The 21,373-nt window shown below is 40.3% G+C and overlaps 1 protein-coding gene across 1 annotated transcript; it reads right to left on the bottom strand.

Moving 5' to 3' along the window:
• Nucleotides 1-494: 494 nt before the first annotated feature.
• zc3h15 (zinc finger CCCH-type containing 15) lies at nucleotides 495-13,804 on the bottom strand. Its single transcript, XM_005473703.3, has 12 exons — nucleotides 13,707-13,804; nucleotides 13,541-13,631; nucleotides 11,727-11,828; nucleotides 11,443-11,554; nucleotides 11,189-11,341; nucleotides 10,514-10,605; nucleotides 9,979-10,161; nucleotides 3,020-3,100; nucleotides 2,783-2,848; nucleotides 2,578-2,685; nucleotides 1,577-1,712; nucleotides 495-1,455 (listed from the first exon to the last, which is right to left on the bottom strand). The coding sequence occupies exons 2-12, from the start codon at nucleotides 13,613-13,615 to the stop codon at nucleotides 1,274-1,276; spliced, it is 1,290 nt and encodes a 429-aa protein (XP_005473760.1). The 5' UTR covers nucleotides 13,616-13,631; nucleotides 13,707-13,804; the 3' UTR covers nucleotides 495-1,273.
• Nucleotides 13,805-21,373: the final 7,569 nt, after the last annotated feature.

The following is a 21,373-nucleotide window of genomic DNA, read 5'->3' as shown; positions in this document are numbered from 1 at the left end:
AACCTGTGTGGATTTTCACTTAGGTTGCGTTTTCAGAAATACATTTATTTTCTTAATTAGCACTTTGTCTAGTCTCCTGTTCTGGCTTAAGAGCCATCTGGGATTTCAACATATAAAATATATACATATGTTATAAATAACTGAGTGGGTTAAGATAAAACACTGAATATTGGCATAAAGTACAACTATACTAATCAACTTTAAACCCGCCGGTTAGGGCCACAGACTTTGGGGGTGGAGGTGGTTGGTTTACAGAGCTCCAAATCTTTTTTTCTCAGCATTCGCTCTGGTTGTGTGTTATCCCGGTCCCAGCCCAGAGAGAGGGTCTAAAAAGGTAAAGCTGACCCTGAACCACTGAAAATGCATGGCTTTTATTTTATGGTACACAACAGGAGGGGAGGGGACAACAATCAGTGAAATATGGGTGTTAAGCAGAGAAAAGGAACGGCATCAAGCTGTTTAGCAATGGCATCCAAAAAGAGACGGACACTGGATGTACAGTAATTTTATTTTATTTTTAGGCAACTCATGAGAACATTATTTACAATACCAGGCTGGCACTGGGAACAAATCTGGTCTCAGATCAGGGAGCTGACATTTAAGAAGCTCAGTTTGGACTTTTCCTTCAAAAAAATTACTAAAAATGAGATTGATTTTTCAACAGAGCTGTGACCTCAGCTAAATGAAATAATGGATCTGTTGAAGGGAAATAATCTCTACTTGAATGATGAAAGTGCATCTCCTAACTAAAGCTTTTTGGCATGAGAGCAGGTGAGTTGTCTTCACCTTCCACTTGTATAACTTAGCTCTGTGAAAAATTCTTCACCACTGAAGTCTGGTTTCATAATACAGTCTAACAGGTATAACTCTTTAATTTTAAATCCGATACACTTCCCTTAAATCAATATATTCAATATTTTACTGATCAAGTAGAGAAAGACTTGAAGCCTAATTTACCAAATGTCAGTGTAAGCCATCAAGTTTGTCAAGCAACAAAAAGTGCACAACCACAGCCAAGTTCTCCTCAGCAGAGATGCGTGGAGTTGGCCCTGCTGTGGAAATTTGAACACCCAGAGGACAGAATGATGCACGGTGAAAACAGAGGGCAGAGACAGGCAGTGATGTCAAGATATAATCAGGCTTTATTACTGGAGTCTCTGAAACTTAAAATCATTCAAACGTCTGGTCTCTTTGATGTTTAGCTCCATGCATCCATCAGTCCATCCCTTTGCCACTTAGTCCATCTGACTTCTAACCTCCTGCTCCCTCCTCATCAGTCTTCCAGCGCCAGTGTGTTGAGTTCTTCATCGAGCTCCTCCAGATCTTCTCCCGTGAACAGGTTTTCATCGACTGGTACTTCCTCTTCATCCTCCCCTCCTCCGTCCTCCCCTTCTCCCTCTGCCTCTGAAAGCCCGTTGGCCTCGGCGCCACCACAAGCTCCATTCAGCTGTTCCTCTGCAGGCAGGAGGGGGAAAAAAAATGTTAATCACACAGCTGATGTTTGTTCATCAGAAGTACTGTGTTTGTTCTCTTACAAAAAAGGCATCAACTTTGACCAGTGTGTTTTTTTTCTCACCGTCGTCTGATTCCGTCGTCTCTGTCTTATTCCTAGAGGTGAACCGGTCCGTGGATGCTACAGTAATACCTGTGTTGTCGACCTCTTGTGGAACAAAGCGGGATAAGTCTATGTCCTGGACGCCTGTAGTATCAATCTGATATTTAAAAGAAGAAAGAAAGAAAAGAAAACAAGAGAAACATTAAGTTATAAAAGAAAGAGAAAACCTGGAAAGGCTGGAAATGTGAATTTTTAGAAACTCTAGTGTCCAAATAAAATTGCAAGAAAAAGTGTAATATATTAAAATTCTTATCTTTGATGTATACATTTTTTTCTTTTCCATAAAATTAGAAAATATCTGAATACTAGTCTAGCTAGGAAGCATAAACCATTGTGAATACACTGGAAAGGCAACAAAAGGACAACCCTCAAAAAGGGAATTTTGGGAGACTTGCATGTGTTGTGTGGATTTAACTAAAGAAAACACTGACATTGTCTCCATATGTGGCACAGCTGTGCATGGCTCAACCAATCACTGATAAGGAGGTTCAACTATCATTAATACTATCATTAATATTAATATTAACATTAATTCTCCTATATGTCTTTTTTCACCAGCTATAAAATACTGAAATACTGGCTTCATATTTGAATGCTTGTTTTCCAGTATAAATAAGCACCTTAATATATCTGCCTGACTACACCGACCTCACAGAGGAACTAAAATAAATCGCTTGAAGTGGGAACACCAACAGACTGCATGCCAACATCAAAACATTTATATTTCATACCAACAACGCAAACTATATTAGACACCAAACATAGGTTATTGTGTGGGGACATCTCATTTCAAGTGTGAGAGCCACAGAGCTGAAATCAATATAAACTCATACACAGACTACAGAAAAACAAGACTGTGGGAGGTTTTTGTCTATTCTAAAACAGGGAGCCTCTTTCAAACTGCCTCCAACAAAGTCTGTGAGTTTATTGCATTATGCAATTGCTGGAAATTTCATAATTACCTCTTCCTCCTCTTCTTCTTCTTCGTCGGCATATCTAGTGTCGTCAGCTTCATCGTCGTCATCATCAACCAACTCTGGGCGGAATTCGAACACCTCACGGCCGCTCACCTGCAGATAATTAATACAAATAATAATACAAATGACGTTTAGATATTTTTGCTTTGGCACCGCTGCCAAGGTGAAATTTCACAACAGCTGCACTCACCACTAGAGATTTGCCAGCCTTAAAGTCAGCCTTCTTCTTCTCCATTTCCTCCCTTGCTTTGTCCACCTGATAAAACAAAAGCATCAAGTATATCATGATAAAAATATTTGACAAAGCTTTAATGATCTCAGTCACTGAAACCCCCCCGAGCCATCAAGTCTTTAATAATATCAGGGAAAAAGTGGGGGACTTGGCTCTGACAACCTGATGCTACTACAATGTTTGAATGTGTCCAACCTTCTCCTGCCTTTTCCTTTTCTTCCAAGCCAGGAAAGTCTCCAGAGTTATCCGAGTGACATTTGGACCCAGAGCTGCACGCTGGAGAGAGACAAAGAAAGAAATCTCAGTTTCTGCACTTAAATTAATTAATTAATTTGAGGTAACAGCATGAGGCCACAATATCTGAAGACAGAGACATTTCTTAGCATTCAATTATAATATGTCAGTCTTAGCTTATGTCTTTTCTTAACAGCAAGTTTTGCTGTTTTTGAATATTCAGTAGAAATAGTTTACTTTCATAATTACATATGTTGAGTTGTTAGCAAACATCCTAACAAGTAACATATTCAAAAATAATCCAAAACAGTGGCACTGACCGCGACACACCAATTTAAGCAGTTTTGTATTCATGTTTAAACATTGTTCCACTACCCTGCTGAGGTCATATAGTTTGCTCACATTTATTAGCACTACTGTCACTATTAAATGTCTAGATCATCTGAAATGATACGTAGTCTCGTCTGTGTGGACTAAACTGTTTGAAACGTACTTTTATAACGAAATCGTAACAGACTGTGATCCATGTTTGCATCCAGCTTGGACTAGGTGAGGCTGCTGCTATTGGTTGTGATGTGTGTGACATTACAGAAATACCAGTACAAAATACCAGTTGTGATAACATTCACACTTAAAGCTTTAAGCTGGAGACGTGAATGTTGGCAGAAGATCTAAACACAGACAACGTAGCTTTCTGTTTCAGATGGCATTTTTTTAATAGTTAAACTCTTCAACATGATTTCAACAGAAACTGCTATAAAGTTTTAACAAAATGCAGTGACTTCTTCAACATGGTGTCAATCAGTCTGGATCAAAGTGGTGGGTTCATACAAGGTCTGTTCCTCTAGCTGCAAAAAATACAATGGCTCAATCCCAGACGATTTTTTTCTTATATTGAAAGTAACACTAGTAATTGTATAACCAATGACAATTTGGTCTAATGGGACCATATCGAGCAACAACTGACCAGTGGACCCTGGGACTACTGCTCTCCTATTGACCTGCCTATTTGGAGCATGAGTTGAGGCATTTAATCATTCAGCACCAGCGTTAAAAGTTTCACAGTGGGGGGCGCTAGCGAGCGCGATGGAGTGAACACGCTTTTTTCAGAGCCTCTGCACATTCCAGCTTAAATTGCATCATAAATAGGCACTTAAGTTACCAACCTGCTCTCAAAGACAATCTTAAACTTTGAACAAAGTTCCTACGGATATAAATCCAAGAAAGTCGCTTTTATGGCAGCAAATCTGCGGAAATACAAATACGAGGCTTCGTCGACAGCTAAGACCAGTGCAGCCGCGGGCAAAAGTGGTGACAACACCGCTAGCCAAACACCGAAGTCGGCACCGATAGCTAAAATGGATGTGGCAGACCTCAAGACGGATATTATTACTTCTCTGCGACAAGATATCGCCACCATCATCCAGCAGGAAGTCAGGTCTGCTCTGGCTGACAGCTTTGATTCGTTGAAAAGGGATATCCAAGATGTGAAGGCAGAAATCAATAGCAACACTACCGCTATTCGAGCCGAGCTGGACCAGGTGAGAGCTAACGTAAAATCTGTCGAAGCGGGTCTGTCGAATTGGTCTGACGAAATGGTGGCTGTACAAGACACGATGGAGTCCCTCACAAAAGAGGTGAAAGCCCTTAAACACAAATGTGAAGACTTCGAGGGACGTATGAGAAGGGGAAACATCCGGATTATCGGTGTGACTGAAACCCAGGGTTCCAGCTCTCCGGCGGCGGTCTCTGCGCTCCTTAAAGAGGTGTTTCAGCTTGACAGAGAAGTCCGCGTGGAAAGATCTCATCGTAGCCTGACTCAACGGAGACCCGGGGATATTCCACGCCCTATCATTGCTAAATTAAACAGCGAAGGAGACGCGGCGGACATCCTCAGGAGAGCGCGTAGAGGAAAATTACACTTCAAAGGAAACCCAATCGCCATATTCCCCGACTACACGGCCAGCGTGGCGAAAGCCAGAGCGGCTTTCACTGACGTGAGAAAGATACTTCAGGATAGACCGGGAGTCCGCTTTGGCATCCTGTACCCTGCCAGATTCCGTGTTTCTTACAACAACGTTGAAAAGGAGTTTGTGGATGCTGCCAAAGCCATGGATTATGTCAAGGAAAATATACTCTCTCCAGCAGATGGTGAACTATGACTGTCTTATCCTCTGTCTCAAGGTGTAAGGTAACTGAGAGTTCTCTACGTCAGTAAGCTACATCTCTGTGCCTGGTTGTAACTACTAGTGCAGGGCCTGAGTCCCAATATTGTTTTAGCAGACAGCACTGAGAATTATTAATGGTACTGAGACTGCTCGCCCAGCAATTTTCCCCGAACTTCAGTTCATCATTCCATATGAAGACATTTAAACTTGTGTTAGCTGCATTCGGGGTCCCTTTGACTTTTTGTCCTGCCGTTGTTACCCCTGTTCAGGTCCCTTGTTCTCCCGGGGATCATTTGACGGGTAAAAAGCTTGTACAAAGTGGTTTATATATTAGTTTCTGGTTTGTTGGTTTGATGGTTCTTTTTGTATTGCCCTATGCTAAACAAAAACCTTGGGTCATCATGGAGTTCAAAATTATTTGTGCCTCTCAGTTATTTCTCAAACTTAACCCTAAATAGTCAAGATAGATTTGCTTAAAGTCATAAGTTATAATGTCAAAGGCCTCCACAGCCCTATTAAAAGGAAAAAAATTCTAGGCCAGTTAAAAAGTTTCAATTGTCATATAGCTTTTTTGCAGGAGACGCATTTATCTGACGTTGAGCACGACAAGCTAAAAAGGTCGTGGGCACAACAAGTGTTTTATTCATCTCACAAATCTGGTAGGAAAAGAGGTGTGGCTATCCTAGTACACAGACAGATAAACTTCACCCCACTCGCTACTTATAGAGACCCACATGGAAGGTACATTATGGTCAATGGCTCTATTGATGGAGTACTGGTTTCCCTCATCAATATCTACGCCCCTAATGAGGATGAGCCAAATTTCATACATACAATTTCTAATCTAGTGCTTCAAAAGTGTTCTGGTGTTTTATTGCTTGGAGGGGATTTTAATTGTGTCCTGTCACCTTATATGGATAAACAACCAAGTTCTAAAAGCCATGCGTCACAAATGAGCAAAGCTCTAAAACATTTGACAATTGAACTGGGACTAATTGATGTCTGGAGAAATAGGTTTCCTAGAGTCAGAGATTATACTTTTTACTCGCATAGACATGCATCCTATTCCAGGATAGATTTCTTTTTTACCTCTAAAACAGAAGAGCATAGAATTGACAATATTGAAATTTTACCAATTACGTTATCTGATCATGCACCGTTATCACTCTCATGGGACTTAGGATTGACACCAAAACTAAAACTTTGGCGATTAAATGCCTCACTCCTAAATGATAGCCAGTTTTGTGAGTTCTTACATACTGAACTAAATACTTACTTGGAGTTGAATACAACCCCGGAGATATCGCCTTTAACGCTCTGGGATTGCGCCAAGGCATACATCAGAGGTCGCATAATATCATTTGCAAGTGCCAGGAAAAAAAGAAAAGAGGCTAGGCGGTGTGAATTGGAGGCCAAAATAAAACACCTAGAGCAACAACACAAAAAAGCACAGACAGCCAATTTGCTTTCTGATCTTAAAGGGTTACGTAGCGAGCTCAATAGTTTAATAAACGAAAAAATTGAGGGCAATTTAAGATTCGTTAAACAAAAGTACTATGAACAGGGTAGTAGGGCTAGTAGATTGCTGGCAATAAGACTCAGGAAACAGCAAACTTGTAATATGGTCCAAAAGTTGAAGTCAGATCAAACCCTAATCACTAAACCAAATCAAATTGCAAGTTGCTTTGCCAACTTTTTCGAGTCATTATATAAAAATTCAGATACATGTAAAGATGACAATACACTATCTGATTTCTTAGAAAGGATCAATTTAAAAACACTGCCAGAATCGGTAGCAAAGGAGATAGATGAACCAATTCGAGAACAAGAAATTTTACAGGTGATTTCAAACCTTAAAACTAAAAAAAGTCCTGGCCCTGATGGTTTTATTAACGAATTCTATAAAAAACTCAAGGACAAAGTCGCACCCTTATTACTGAAAGCTTACCACTGCGCTCTGCAGACTGGGGCTATGGCGCCGTCCTGGAACGATGCAACAATTGTCGTAATCCATAAAGAGGGCAAGGACCCCACAAATTGTCAATCATATAGGCCAATTTCACTACTTAATACTGATCTGCGCATTCTCACCACGATTTTAGCCAAAAGAGTTAGTAAAATCATTACACAGGTCATAAATCCAGACCAAACGGGGTTCATCGCAGGAAGGCACTATGGGGACAATGTTCGTAGGTTGTTGAACTTAATGTCCTTGTACAAGACCAAACAAGAAGAAACAATGATTCTGTCTCTTGATGCGCAAAAAGCGTTCGATAGGGTTTCCTGGCAGTACCTGGGCCACACACTTGAAAGATTTAAATTTGGGCCAAACTTAATTAAGTGGATACAGACTCTTTATTCCAACCCAATGGCGGCTGTGCGGGTAAATGGAACAATATCAGCCAGGTTTCCACTGGAGCGTGGGTGTAGACAAGGATGCCCACTGTCGCCCCTGCTGTTCGATATAAGTATTGAGCCTCTGGCGCAGCTGATTAGAGATGAACATAAAATTCAGGGCCTTTCAATTAATGGAGAACAGCATAAATTGTCCATCTATGCAGACGATGTGCTTTTATACATTTCAAATCCTGCAGTCAGTGTACCTCATTTAAAAGAAATTATTACTACATACGGTTACCTCTCTGGTTACAAAGTTAATATTGACAAAACATTGGCAATGGATATAGGAGGAAACATTTCACAAACATTCAAGGAGCAATGTGGTTTTAAATGGCCAAACGAAGGTATCAAGTATTTAGGAATTCAGATTCCTCACTCATTATCAGACTTGTATAAAGTAAATTATGAAGTTATAGTTGCAAAAATAAAAAAAGATTTAGAGAGATGGACAGTCCTCCCTCTGTCTTTCTTGGGTCGGATCGAGAGTATACGTATGAATGTATTGCCAAGACTTCTATACCTTTTTCAAATGCTGCCTGTTAACATTCCCAACTCTACATTTGATAATTTAGATAAACTTTTTTCCAAATTTATATGGCAAGGTAAACGTCCAAGGATCAAGTTCCAAACATTAAAACTGTCAAAACTGCAGGGGGGATTGGCTGTTCCAAATCTGAAATATTATTTCTGGGCAGCTCAGATGAGACCCCTGACTGTATGGGTGCGGGATTTGTCTGAAACTCAGTGGTTAAATATTGAGAAGACAATGTGCGAAAGATCATTGGAATCCCTGCTTTTTTCTAACATTTCAATTAAAAACTTGCATATGGGGGAATGGACAAGGGTCACACTAAAGATTTGGCGTAGAATCAAACAATCATTTGGTCTTCCAAAAGAAATTTCAATTTTATCTAGCCTTTCCTCCCTGCAGGGTTTTTCTCCTATTGTGGAAGACTCTGGCTTCAGAGCATGGTCAAATAACGGGCTTCATAAACTTTGTCATGTCGTGAGGAATGGACACCTGTGCTCATTTGAACAGCTGAGAGGTCGGTTTCAGCTTCCTTCTTCTGACTTTTTTAGATTTCTGCAGTTAAGAAGTTTTTTGACAAAACATAAAGAATGGAGGCAAGTTTTGGAGCCCTCACCCATTGAGGAAATATTTCTGAAAATATTTCAAAGTAATTCCTCCCCAAAATTAATCAGCAATTTTTATAATGCATTTATGAGTTTCAACACAAGTGCAACTTTGGATATTAAGGCAAGGTGGGAAGCTGAGATTGGCACTCAAATCTCAGAGGACACCTGGGAAGAGGTGTTTGGTGAAGCCCATCTTGTGACTAATTCTGGGCTGTGGAGAGAATTTAAATGGAAGGTGGTCATGAGATATTTTAGAACCCCAGAGATAATTGCCAAAATGAAGCCTACAAATCCTGACACCTGCTGGCGAAATTGCGGTACTTATTTAGGAACCCACTCACATATATTCTGGTCATGCCCAAAAATCTGTTCATTTTGGAATGACATATTTAAAGTTCTCAATACAGTTTTTCAACAACCATTAATAAAAGACCAACAGCTAGCCATTTTAGGAGTATTACCAAATGGTTTTGTGGGAAACAATAAAAAGTATCTCTTAAGAATTCTGCTTACAGCAGCACTAAAGTGTATTACTATTAAATGGCTGAATCTTGACCCACCTTCATATAATATGTGGATTGATAAAGTAAGAGAAATTTACCAGATGGAGGAAATAACATATGCTCTGCGGATTCAGAGAGAATTGTTTACTGAGCGTTGGCGACCCATACATGCTTTACTGTTTCAGTAATTTAGCATAGGTCTGGTTCATTTTGTTCATTTTTGGCTAAGATTGTCAAATGTTATTTAATATTACATAAACTTTTTGTTTTATTTTTATTGCTTTTGTTGTTTGTTTGCTTGGGTTTTGTTTTGCTTCCCAGTTTTGTTTTGTGTTTCCTAATTGCAGCTGTTACTGTAATCTGTATTTCTGCATTGCGGTTCCTGTAACTGTCCTACTTGTGAACATTGCCAAGTACGAGTTGCAATGTTGTAAAGTATAATAAAAATTGAGTTTAAAAAAAAAAAAAAAAAGTTTCACAGTTTCTGTTTGGTTTGGTACATGAATCTCCACACCAGGCTGAGCCAGCCTTTTGAAGATAAGGGAGAAAAGTGCAAAGTTGTCTATGGTAAAAATGGTTTGCACATCAGCAATACCAAAGACAGCAACCTCACTTTTACACCTTCCAGTCCATCTCATTCAATAGTTGAACTCTGTGCTGCTGTTACTCACCTCAAAGGTTCCCTAAAGCACACTGTTGTAGTTATCCTTACCTCACTCTCTATAAGTTCCTCCAACGAGAGCTCTTCCTCTGTCTCCTCCTTCTTCTTGTCTTTTTTCAGTACAAAACCGGGAGGCAGAGCATGCCGGTACATACAATTGTCGCCCCCTGCGGGACACACCCAGAACCAGCCATACTTATTGTTTTCTATGGCCTCCAAGAAGTACTTACACACCTGCAGACAAACAATTGTGAGTTAGCAACAGTAAAGCAGACAAAATCTTGTATTATTATTGGTATTAGTTGACTGAACTGTTAGTGGGACTGTCTTTGACGAATTTTGTTTGGAGCCAAAAGACTCTTGGGAACAAACCGAGTGGAAAAAAGCACATTTTTTTCTTAGATTTGGTTTTCTCTGCTTATTCTTTATCCATCAAACATCCTGAACTCCCTGCATTTCACCTTACCACATAAACAAGTCTGTTTCCCACACTCTCATTAAACCACCTGATGAAAACACAGACGACCAGCAAATATCTAGGTCCTTGTCTTCATTCACTAATTGTTTTTCATAACAACAGACTTACGATTTGTGTTTTGGCTTTCTTCTTCTCAGCTTCTCCGTGTTTTTTGTTGACGACTTCCTCTAGTTTCTTCTCATCCCAGTTCTCCATAGTGTCTGAAAGCAGCACATCACAGTCTTTCAGCATGGGGTATGAATTCAAATCACTGAAGTGCCCAACACCCTCTCCTGTAGCTCATAAAATAGCTCACATTGGCCTTTTTTGTACAAGAATGGGGCTCTAAGACAGTAAGACGTAGCAGAAATTTCAGTTAATTTTCAAAGAAAAAAAAACATGGTAGGCATGATGGACCACCCGTCCAGGTAAAGTCAATAAAGGAGATAAGGCAAAGGCCTGGTTAATTTAATTAAGTGTTCATCACTGAATTTTAAGTCCAGATATCAGTAGTTGAAATTTACTCAGAATGAGGGCTATTTGCATTACAGGGGAAAAACATTGACTATTTTACTCAGGAAAAATAAACAAAGCTGCCATAAGGTAGGCTTAAGTCCCATGTAATCATAACTAAATATCAAATCAAGCTGTTTACATTTTTAGCAGATGGTTGTCTTCTTAATTTATCTGAATAATAGAAAATGATAACATTAGATTTCCTGAGAAATCATGATGCAGATGTTGACATCACGCAGCAATAGACACCCTTTCAATATGTACAAGTTAACTGTGATGTCTACCAACCTTTCTCCAGGTCTTCATCTCTTTCGTCCACATAGACGCTTCTCTTTTCACATTTCCTCTCCATGGATAGATCATGGCTGAACTTGCACTTGTCTCCTTTAGTACACTGACCCTGCTTAAAGAACGCACACAGCACTGACTTTGGATCAACACCTGCAGGAAATAAAGAGAGAAAAAAGATCAATCATCTTTTCTTATCAAATTTAACACATCAAATGATTCATCTCCTGTGTGTGTCACACGCTGTGTGTTACCTTTGCTGACTTTCTGAGCAGCAACTACGGGTTTAAAAAGTTCATTGAGTTCATCCAGCTCTTTCTTCTTATCACTCTTCTTGGTGGTCTTTTCTGCCTCAGCCTGGGCAATCTAAACACGACAAATTCAGCCACATTTAAAGATTATCTTACTTACAAAAGATTTAAGGAAGACAGCAAGTACGGGGAGCAAAAGTAAGAGAAGAATGTTTGGCTTAAGGATTAAGAAGATACACAAGGATGAAGGCAGAAAGAAATACAGAAGGCAAGAACAGTTCGCTAACCTGTCTGGCACTTTGTTGTCCATATTTGACTTGCTGAGTAACATTCTTGATGTACTTCTGCTGCTTGGCCCCTTTTTTGTTCTTTAAGCCAAATGTCTTATCCTACAAAAAAACAAAAAACAAAACAAACAAACAAACACAAAAGCCCAAACACATCTTTATTAATTGTCACTTTTATAATACAATTCCAAACACAAAGCCTGAGTAAGTGTTACATCACTACAACAAGGAGTACAGTGAAATCCACTTGACACATCTGCAATATCAGGCCATGGTTCCATCTTCCATCCACTGCAGAACTACCATACCTAGTTGAAGTGTGCTAGTCAGGTGAAAACTCTAAAGTTTCAAGATTGCTTAAAGAATGAGTGAATTGATTATTTTTGTACATATCACAGCAAAAATTATCACACAACCAAAACCGAGATTGTAGTCTTGGTTCAGTCTTTGGTAGGCTCATTATGCAAAGCATAACCAAAAGTTTGCTTTTATTGCATAGATCCTTTAGAATAATGATGAGGCATCAGTTCTCTTTGGTTCTACTAACAGCAACATGAGGCCAGTGGTCAGTGATTTCAGAGAAACCAAAATTTGTCTCAGCAGACCAAGTCTGTGAAAAGTTAGACTTTCGACAAGGAACAGATCATAAATGCATGTCTAATTCAACAAATACTGACACACTTGTTCAAGATCTGACATACAGCTATGATAAAAATTAGCTCACTAAACATCATTATTCAGGGTAATTTTCACAGCCATTAGAACTGAAGGCTATGGTTGCCCTTCTGCGGCACTGTATCGCTCTGTGTCTAAATGTTTTATAATTGCACTACCTTGCCTGCAGCACTCATCCCAAGTTTCATCTTTATTTAGTTCACGTTCATTCTTTATTAAAAACCCATAGGCCCAATTTATCATCCACCATAACAGTAGGCTTTGATTTTAACAGGTGGTACTGAACCAAGGGTGCAGTGTGTGGCTCATCTGTGTTTAAATAGTTATTTTACCAACAACAAAAGTCACACCTACAGCCTGGCTCAACACCATTTTCTGTTGTAAAATTAAAAACTTTGCAACTGAAAGCAAGAGTTGCTTGTCTGGTGTTAAGGAAACTGAATGATGAAGTTGCATGTTAAAAACTTCGAGCACAAGCTGCGCCCCTTTCAAAATTTACTTGAAATTCCCGCTGCTAAACTTAACCACAACAGAAAACGTGTAAGCGACCGGAAGACGCTGATAATATTAGGTGTTGTGTACGGAAAAAATTAAATACACACAAACTGAGCTTGAAATTACTCATTTTAGCCTGTTTACATCACTGAAACAGACTCAAATGTGTTTCCTGAGCAGTCCTGAGGCCGGTCAGAAAACAGGCCTTTCACTCTGCGCCTTCGTGCTCGTTTGTGTTTAAAACCATGAAGAAAACCTCATAAAACACCACATAAGCCTTGCCATAATGTTTCTAATTCTTACATGAGTCTTCAACAGGGGATATTAACCTTAAAGCAATAACTGTGGGCACTTGCTGATGCGGCGGCACGGCCCTGATAGCAGCTTAGCTTTATCAGTTAGCTACACGCCTTCATCGAGACAGTCAGCTAGCTTTAGGTTAAACTATACCCGAAGAGGCCTTTAGTAGAATACTACTAACTACTTCGAAATATGGACCAAACAATTAGAAAGCACTGACAACTGCCCAGAGGCCAGAACAACTTTACGATTCACCTGTCAGCACTTGCGATAGCCTCGGTTAGCCGTATGCTAGCTTATCAGCTAGGGTTAATCAACGACACGCTAACTCGTGTAACTTTTACCTCAATAATCTTTTCCTTTTTCTTCTCCTGAGTTTTTTTATTTCCCCCGGGCTGGGCGGGTTTCTTCGGAGGCATGCTGGCTCAGGTATAGCTGTGAACAAAATGCGTGAAGCTGTTCAATATCTTTATTATTGGTGATTTTGCAGGGAAGTCAGCTCCACATTACCCGGTTGTTGCTAGCACCGCAACAGCGCCTTCTAGGCCACATGTGAGTTGTTGATGTTCTGTGACGTCAACACGCACCCCGAGAGGCAGGATGGGTACTGTAGTCTGGAGAAAAATCTGAACCAGAATACTTTATTAATCCCTAAGGAAATTATGTAATCCCTAAGGAAATTGCAAAACACGTCTAGTTCAGGGGTGTCAAACATAAGGCTCTTCTTTCTCTTTATTCTTCTTCTTAAGATCATTACGGTGGCGGTGCAGGACATGTATGAAGACATGGTGAGATGGTAAGATGTGTTTAAGGTGCGGGTAGGATTAATTTAGGGATCAGCTCTGAGCCCATTCTTGTTTGCAGTGATCATGGACAGGTTTACAGTTGAGGTCAGGCAGGAGTGTCCATGGACTGCAATGTTTGGAGACAACACTGTGATCTATAGTGAGATTAGGTAGCAGGTTGAAGAGAGTCTGGAGAGGGGGAGTTATGCTCTGGAGAGAAGAGGACTGAAAGTCTGTAAAAGATGTGTGTGGATGACAGGGAGACAGGTGTAACAGTGAAGCTGCAGAGAGCAGATGTAGTGAAGGTAGAATTTAAATACCTGGGGTGAACCATCCAAAGCAAAGTTCACACAGTGTTCACAAACTAGTTGCTTGTCCTCAGTGCTCTTCTGTCATTTCTTTTGTATCAATTTGTATTAAGTCTTTATTTTCCCAGTATGTTTTCTTTTCACCTCCTGCTTTATTTTGTGAGTTTGCTGTTACTCATGCTTTACCTTTGGTTTCACTTCCTGTGTCTCGTCATCTTATGCAGTTAATTTCAGCCGTGTCTCACCATCAGAAACAAGAACAGGCTCAGGGCCTGGGTGTCTGCATCTGGCTCCTACTCACAAGTTTCAGTGTGCATATACTGCAGACTATGATACCGGGTTTGAAGTCATTTGATTGCAGTTATAAGATTTAACCATCTGGTGTCAGTATTGCAATATATGTCAGCTGAAGCAAGAAGCTTCAAGAAGTTAAGAAAAGAGGACCTCACTCATTTAACGGTCAAGTGTAAACAAAATTCAGACATATATTGTTAGAGAGCCCAGAATTATTTGAGAGCACGAACTTTGTGTTTTGGAAAACTAACTGAATAATGAGGAAAACAGATCTGCAGTGTTACAAGTATTGTTGCTGCCTCAAACAACAACCAAAAGATCAAGAAGTGGCTCAACTCATGAGACTTGAGAAGGACCACATGCCTAAATTGGAGTTTGGTTGAATGACTTTGGAGCATTTGATTACACAGGTACTGAGAAATCAGCAGAAAGGAGATGTGTATTTCTATCATAGGCAGTAGATAAAAAAGGTTATTAGAGAGCCACCATCTGGCCAGTGAAAATAAGACTGTTTTATTAGCATTTTACTCTTTTTTTTCACAGTTTGATTAGACCACTAGTCAATTAATTTCAACTTTGGTATGACTTTTACTGGCTGAGTAATGGATCAGCCCCTATCTGCAAAACCTCTGTGGTTTGCTATGAGGAAAATTATAGGAAGCACAAAAAGAAGAGAAAGAGCAGGAACAAAGCTACAGTTGGGTGCGTTTGAAGAAGAAAAGGAAAAAAAGCCCCCCTTTGTAACCAGACGCACGAGACGTGTCATCGCTGCGAGGTGGAGAACTAACCAGCAGGGGTTTTACCGCTTCAGCTGCTGATTCAACTTGATTTAATTAGATTTCACTTAAGTTACTAATGTGATTTCGTTTGGCACATTTGAAATGTGTGGCCTTCATCCACATCGTGCCTCGGTTCATCGGCCACTTCACTGTTCACAACGTGTGTGTGTGCAAATGTGTGTATGTGTCGCACAGGAAACCGAGGCACAGACAAGAGCCAAAATGGGTCACACACGCCTGCTCCTTTTGGGCTCTCATTTGCGCTCATGTCTTTTAATGAGTCCTGGTTTTCAAGGGTAAGGGACAACATTTACTCAGTTTGGGTGCTCTCATAATGGCAGTACTAGTTGTGCACTTTAATGAGTCCCAGAGTGAGACAATGAATTAACTCTAGTAACAGCATCCTTGGCTGAAAATGTGTTATCAAGCCATGTGTTACCAGACATTTCTCTCTGCTCGCATGCTCTGCTGCAACTTTATTTTATTTTATCCAATGCAGAGACTTTTTATTTCTAACACACTTATCATGCATGGCGCTTTTCCACCTTGCAAATATGTGTGCGTCTATGTGTGCGCGAGTGTGTGCATACAATAACCTATATTGACACTACTGCTGACTGCATGGCTGAAGGCTAGATTTTAAGACAACAGAGGCTGGTAATATTGCCTCAAGCAAACTTTCCCTGTGTGTTTCTTTCTCTTGCTCCTCCTTTTTCTTTTTCTCTGAATGTCTTTGTCTCTCTGAGTGGAGTATAATAAATCACTATATCTGCTAGAAGAGCATTTTCCCTATAACCTCCCTCTTCATATTCATACAAACATCGATCCTTTCTGCAGAGGGCATCATGTCACGCACACACACATACACACACACACTCACGCTGAAGCACACACTCGAATGCACTTGAATCCAGAGATGACTGCAGATGGAAAGAAAACATCTCTGGCCTAATTAAGAAAGCACAACAGTCGATCTTCTTCCCGTGGTAGCTGAGAAAACTTGACACTGCGCAACCTGTAACTGTCTCATTTTTTTGAGGCAATAATCAAAAGCATCCTGGTATTCAGGCTGCCTCGGCCTCCTCCTGCTTCCAAGGACAAACTGCAGCACCTTGTCTGTACCGCTAACTTGCTGAGCAGGTCATCGGCTGTCAGCTGCTCCCCATCAAGGTGCTGCACGACACCAGGGGCGAAGAAAAGGGCAGGAACGATAATCTCCAGCCAGGCCCACCCAGGCAACCTCCTGCTCCAAAAGCAAAAACATGTAACTCCACTGTAGATTGGGGAAAAGTGTCCTGCTGCATAAAGACCTTGACCACCCATCACCTCACGGCTTTTTTCTCTGCACACTGCTGAGATACCATCATCCCGCGGTGCTCCCTGCAACCCAGGACTTATTCAGTGCTAAAGTTCCTCTCTTTTTTTTTCTTTTTGGTGTAAAGCACATTCCCCTCAACCTGCCTTGTCTACATTTACTTCATAAGATGGTTTCTTACATTTCTGACAGTCCCAAGAGAACAGATGTGAACTTGTTGTATTTAGCTTTATGCTCTGTGTTCAGGTAATAACCAATAGCAGTAGCAGGAGTGATAGCGAGAGACGGTGCTTTTTTTTATCTGGGAAAAGGAGAGAATCATATCCTTTTACTGATAACACAACTCGTCTGCTGCATGCATTGTACTCCGGTCCCTTGAGGCTACTGTCGGTGGAGAGATTGCTGTGTATTCCTGCTCTCGTGGTGGATTTCTTTCTCACCGTGTGAGAGTTGAAAGTCGGTGCAAAATGAAGAGTCTAGAAAGGAGCGCTTTGCTCGCTAATCCCAAGGGACTGACACCAAAACAGGATGTTTAGCTTACTGTTGATGTTTCAGATAACTGAAGAATGTGGGACTCCAATGCTTTTAAGTTTCAATATCAGTGTAGCTACACTGGAAATATCTGGAGTGATCTATGGAAAAACAGAACACCAAACAAGAAGATGGGCTCGAAACATTTGAGATATTTACCAGTAGCTATTTTTAAAACATGTTAAACTATTTTCAGCAGGATTTTTCTCTAACTAGCTGTCCCATTATTCACTCACTGCTGGAAAAATACTCAGGCTTCTTCTCACAATTGGATAAAGTTGTTTGTAAACCTATTACTGTCAGTCATAAGTGCTACCACCAATTCATTTTAGCAGAAGCACCAGTTTTAGGTTTTCAGTATTTTGGCTATTGACTCCCTGCAGGGTTTTATCATCTCATGCTTGCCTGTGTGGCATAAAACTGTTGGTTGTTTTTGTGATTTTACTCGTTCCTACATTTTATTGCATTCCTTCTGTGCCTTTTTATTGTGTATTCCTATTTCATTATTTTATTGTTAACTCCATCTGCAAACCATATTCATCTCAGGGGACAATAAATATTGAATTGAACCGCACTCAGTCGTTCACGGAAGATTGGAAGGTGGGGGTTTACTGCCTGATAACTGGAAACATGAATGAATGAGTGAGAACATTGATGGGGAAAGTCAAAGCATTAGACAGAGTAGTGTTCCCGGCTTTAAACCATAGCACATGATCTGGAAAAAACTGAAAGAAATCAGATAAGAAGTCATTAAAGTGCTCACAAAATGAAAATGATCGTGTTTAGGATTTGGAGCTGAGCTTGAAATCCACCACCTGAGAAACATCTCAAGAAAAGTTTAACTTTAGAAGTTTAAACTTCATCCTCAAACTTAATTTGATGTCTTTGTAGGTCTTTAAGTAAATGCTACAATATCCTCAATTACACATGAACAAAAAATACTGTCTTACTGTCACAGTCTTCCAGGTGTGGCACCTGCCTGTCTCTCTTTGTCTCTCCTGTCTGTGTGACTGGGGGCTTTGAGTTAACCAGTCTCTTTCAGTGCTGAGCATGGTGTCAGAAAACCTGGGGCAGGCACACCAGTGTTTAAAGCTGGCTTCCACCACCACCTGTTGCCAGATTTTAAACCTATGCATGCTTTAGCATGGCTCAGGTGGTTTATTACTCTGCTTGCTTACCTGCTTGTTTGTATCCTCATGGACCTTGTACTTGCCTGCCCACCTCCTCCTTTTTCTCAGGGAACCTGCTGGAGAGCGTGCCTCACCTGCTCTCACTGCCCTTGCTGCTGTAACATCTCTACTCTGAGGACTCAAATATTGGAAACCTTAGCCTGAGGAAAGAGAGGAAAACTGCAGTAACAGTGTTTGCCCCCTGCCTAAAGTATACTTACCTGCTTATTTAGAAACTTGTCCAAGTCCCCTGCAGCTTGCGAATGATCAACTTACCAGAAAGATTACTTACCTAATCTGTTTCACTGTTTACCTGCAAGTATTCCCCGCTGTTGTTGCTCAGAGAATTGCTCATTAAAACTACTAAACTTTTTCAGTGTTCTGCATTTGAGGTTTAAATCCTTCTGGATAACATTACCACTTACTGGTCACACATTACACACATCATTAGAATGATGACATAATAATAATGCTTCAGAGGGTGTAGTAACAAGGTTTGTTTCAGCACTGCCTCTGTGCAGGAAGTTCATACATAACCATCAAAACTTAGGGCACCTGCAAGAGTTATTTGCACTCACATTCAAGACATCATTTGGTTCCATCACTGCAGGAAAGATCTATGTTAAGCAATTTGTTAATCCCTTAAAAAAGACAGCTTCATGTGAAATTTAAATAATTTCGTTTTGTCGTCATTTTTAAAAATAATATGAGCGCAGATATTAGCCCTTTCTTCTCATCTCCCATCAAATGTTTAGCCAAAACGGGGGTGAGATGTGACTTGGAAGAAATGGAAATTTAACACCCACAACAGGGCAAACTCCAGCTGCTGCTGAAGTTGGACGCAATTCACCTTATGGGGATTAAATAATGAAAAAAACGTCGGCATGCACTGAAAATGAACGGGGTGTGTAGATATTACAAAATGTTTCACACATGTGAACGGATAATGTGGGATTAGTTTTAATCAGCCACCACTCAATACTGTACATCATCTCATAGATTAAACCTATTTAACAGATAACTAAATGTCTTCACAAAAAGTTAATATTTTCATATCACAACTCAGCAACTGTTTTGTAAAGAATATAAAAAATCAAGAGAAGAAGTCACACAATAAAAACTCAGATTATTATAGCAGAATGTTCAGAGATTACAAACTCCCAGAGATAATTAGACTTCAAATAAAAAATGAAGACTTTCATTCCAAAATTAGATATCTGCCACTTGGCAAAAAAAAAAAAAAAAAATATATATATATATATATATATTCCACCTACCAGCAGATGATTGCTGGCAGTAAAGCTCAGCACTATTATAGTTAGGAGTCGGGTCACGTTTGCTCGGCGAATTGTTACAAGTTAAGGACTTAATAAACTGTGTTTCTGAAATATTAACAGATGAAATTCAGACAGTAAGGACAAATTTATTGCAGCTTGAAATGAAACCTGTAAATCACTTTCAGTTCCATGAGTGAGGCTCTTGTTATTGCCAATAAAACAATACAGATGAACATTTCACCTGCTGCCAGTCACAGCTTGTCGAAGCCTTGCAGGCATGCTTGCGTTTTAATATTCTTTTGTTTATATTAAAACAACATGGAGGATAATTTACACGCATAAACTGTTTAAACTTGGAATAAATAAAGGAAGCGATGCTCTTCTGGAGTCCAGTCACGTCTTGTGTGAGAAGCATGCAGCTCAACTCCAACTATTTTGATTAGAGTTGAAATGAACTCCGTGTTAATGATCTGAGCGTTTCAGTTAAGATTTGCAATCAGCTAAATGGCTCAATTTAGAACAACTGAAATAAACCAAATAATTAATTTGGAAATGTTCGGAAAGAGCTAAAAGATTAATTTCTGAGAGTGGCAAAGAAGTAAATGATTTATCTGGGAAGAAGTGGAAGGAGCTTAATGTTGAATGGAAGCAAGTGATTCATTCAAAGGAGTTGGTCCTAAATGACTCTGAGCCAGCTTCATCCTGGAGTTAAAAATAGACTTTCAGCGGTTGAAGAAGATCACTGCACACATACGCATGCACACCCACATGCACATATGCATGGGTATCGGTGCACATGCTGTCGCCATGCAAATGCACACAAATGAAGATACGGGGATCTCAAAACACCACAATTACATTTTGTGAAATTTCAAAAAAAAAGAAAAGGAAACTTGCTCACACACACAGCCGGTGTCACACTTTCTGTCACTAGCTCTCTTTTTCGTTCTCTCACTTGCTGACACACAAACACACACATTCTCTGACACAATCGCACACACACTGAAACACTGTCGCTCTCTCTCTCTCGCTCTCTCTCTCTCTCTCACACGCACACACACACATATATACACACACACACACACACACTCTCTCTTGCACTCTGGCTCATGAATTAAAGAGCAGAGCTGGTCCAGGGGGAAGAAATTATTCAGGCAGATCTGCTCTCTGACAGAGGAGTGGGAGGGAGGGAAGAGAGGAATGGAAAGGGAAAGAGGGAGAGGGAAGGGGGGAGGAAGAGGATGCAAAGAAAGGAGGAAAAAGGAGAGGAAAAAAGGGGATGGAGAAAAGAAGAGGGGAGAGAAGAAAAGGACCTTTAATACGGAATGCACTGATTCGACATAGAGAGGCGATCGAACCCCCAGTGGTGCACTGTGTGAGTGCATGTGTTTCAGTTCTGTCTCCCCAGCCCTCCCCCCTGGTCTGTGTGTGCTTCGTTATTGACTCTCTGTGTAATGGATGTGGGAATGCATGTATCAGCTTCTTTGTGAGGTTATGTTAGTACCTGTGTGAGCATTCAGGTGTGTGTGTGCGTGCATGCCACTTTCATGCTGCTGGATGACAAGTTTCTCGTTTAGTCTAACTTCACATGTTGCATTAAAACAGGTGATAAGAGACGTTTTCTGTCCAAGCTCCCTGATGAGGTGAAAATTAAAGGGAAAAACCTGCTGAACAGCCATCTAACCGCAGCACACAGGACATATATCAAAGCTAGCTCTG

The sequence above is a fragment of the Oreochromis niloticus genome, linkage group LG13 (genome assembly GCF_001858045.2).
Source record: "Oreochromis niloticus isolate F11D_XX linkage group LG13, O_niloticus_UMD_NMBU, whole genome shotgun sequence".
NCBI classification, from domain to species: domain Eukaryota; kingdom Metazoa; phylum Chordata; class Actinopteri; order Cichliformes; family Cichlidae; genus Oreochromis; species Oreochromis niloticus.
The sequence above is the reverse complement of the archived record's forward strand: the minus strand, read 5'-3'. Positions and strand labels throughout refer to the sequence as shown.

Excerpts from the sequence above, each read along its gene's own strand:
- zc3h15 (XM_005473703.3), bottom strand. The coding sequence starts at position 13,615 with ATGCCTCCGAAGAAACCCGCCCAGCCCGGGGGAAATAAAAAAACTCAG. Across the intron at positions 11,555-11,726 it reads GACAACAAAGTGCCAGACAG|ATTGCCCAGGCTGAGGCAGA; the intron begins GTTAGCGAACTG and ends TGTCGTGTTTAG. Across the intron at positions 10,606-11,188 it reads AGATGAAGACCTGGAGAAAG|ACACTATGGAGAACTGGGAT; the intron begins GTTGGTAGACAT and ends TGCTGCTTTCAG.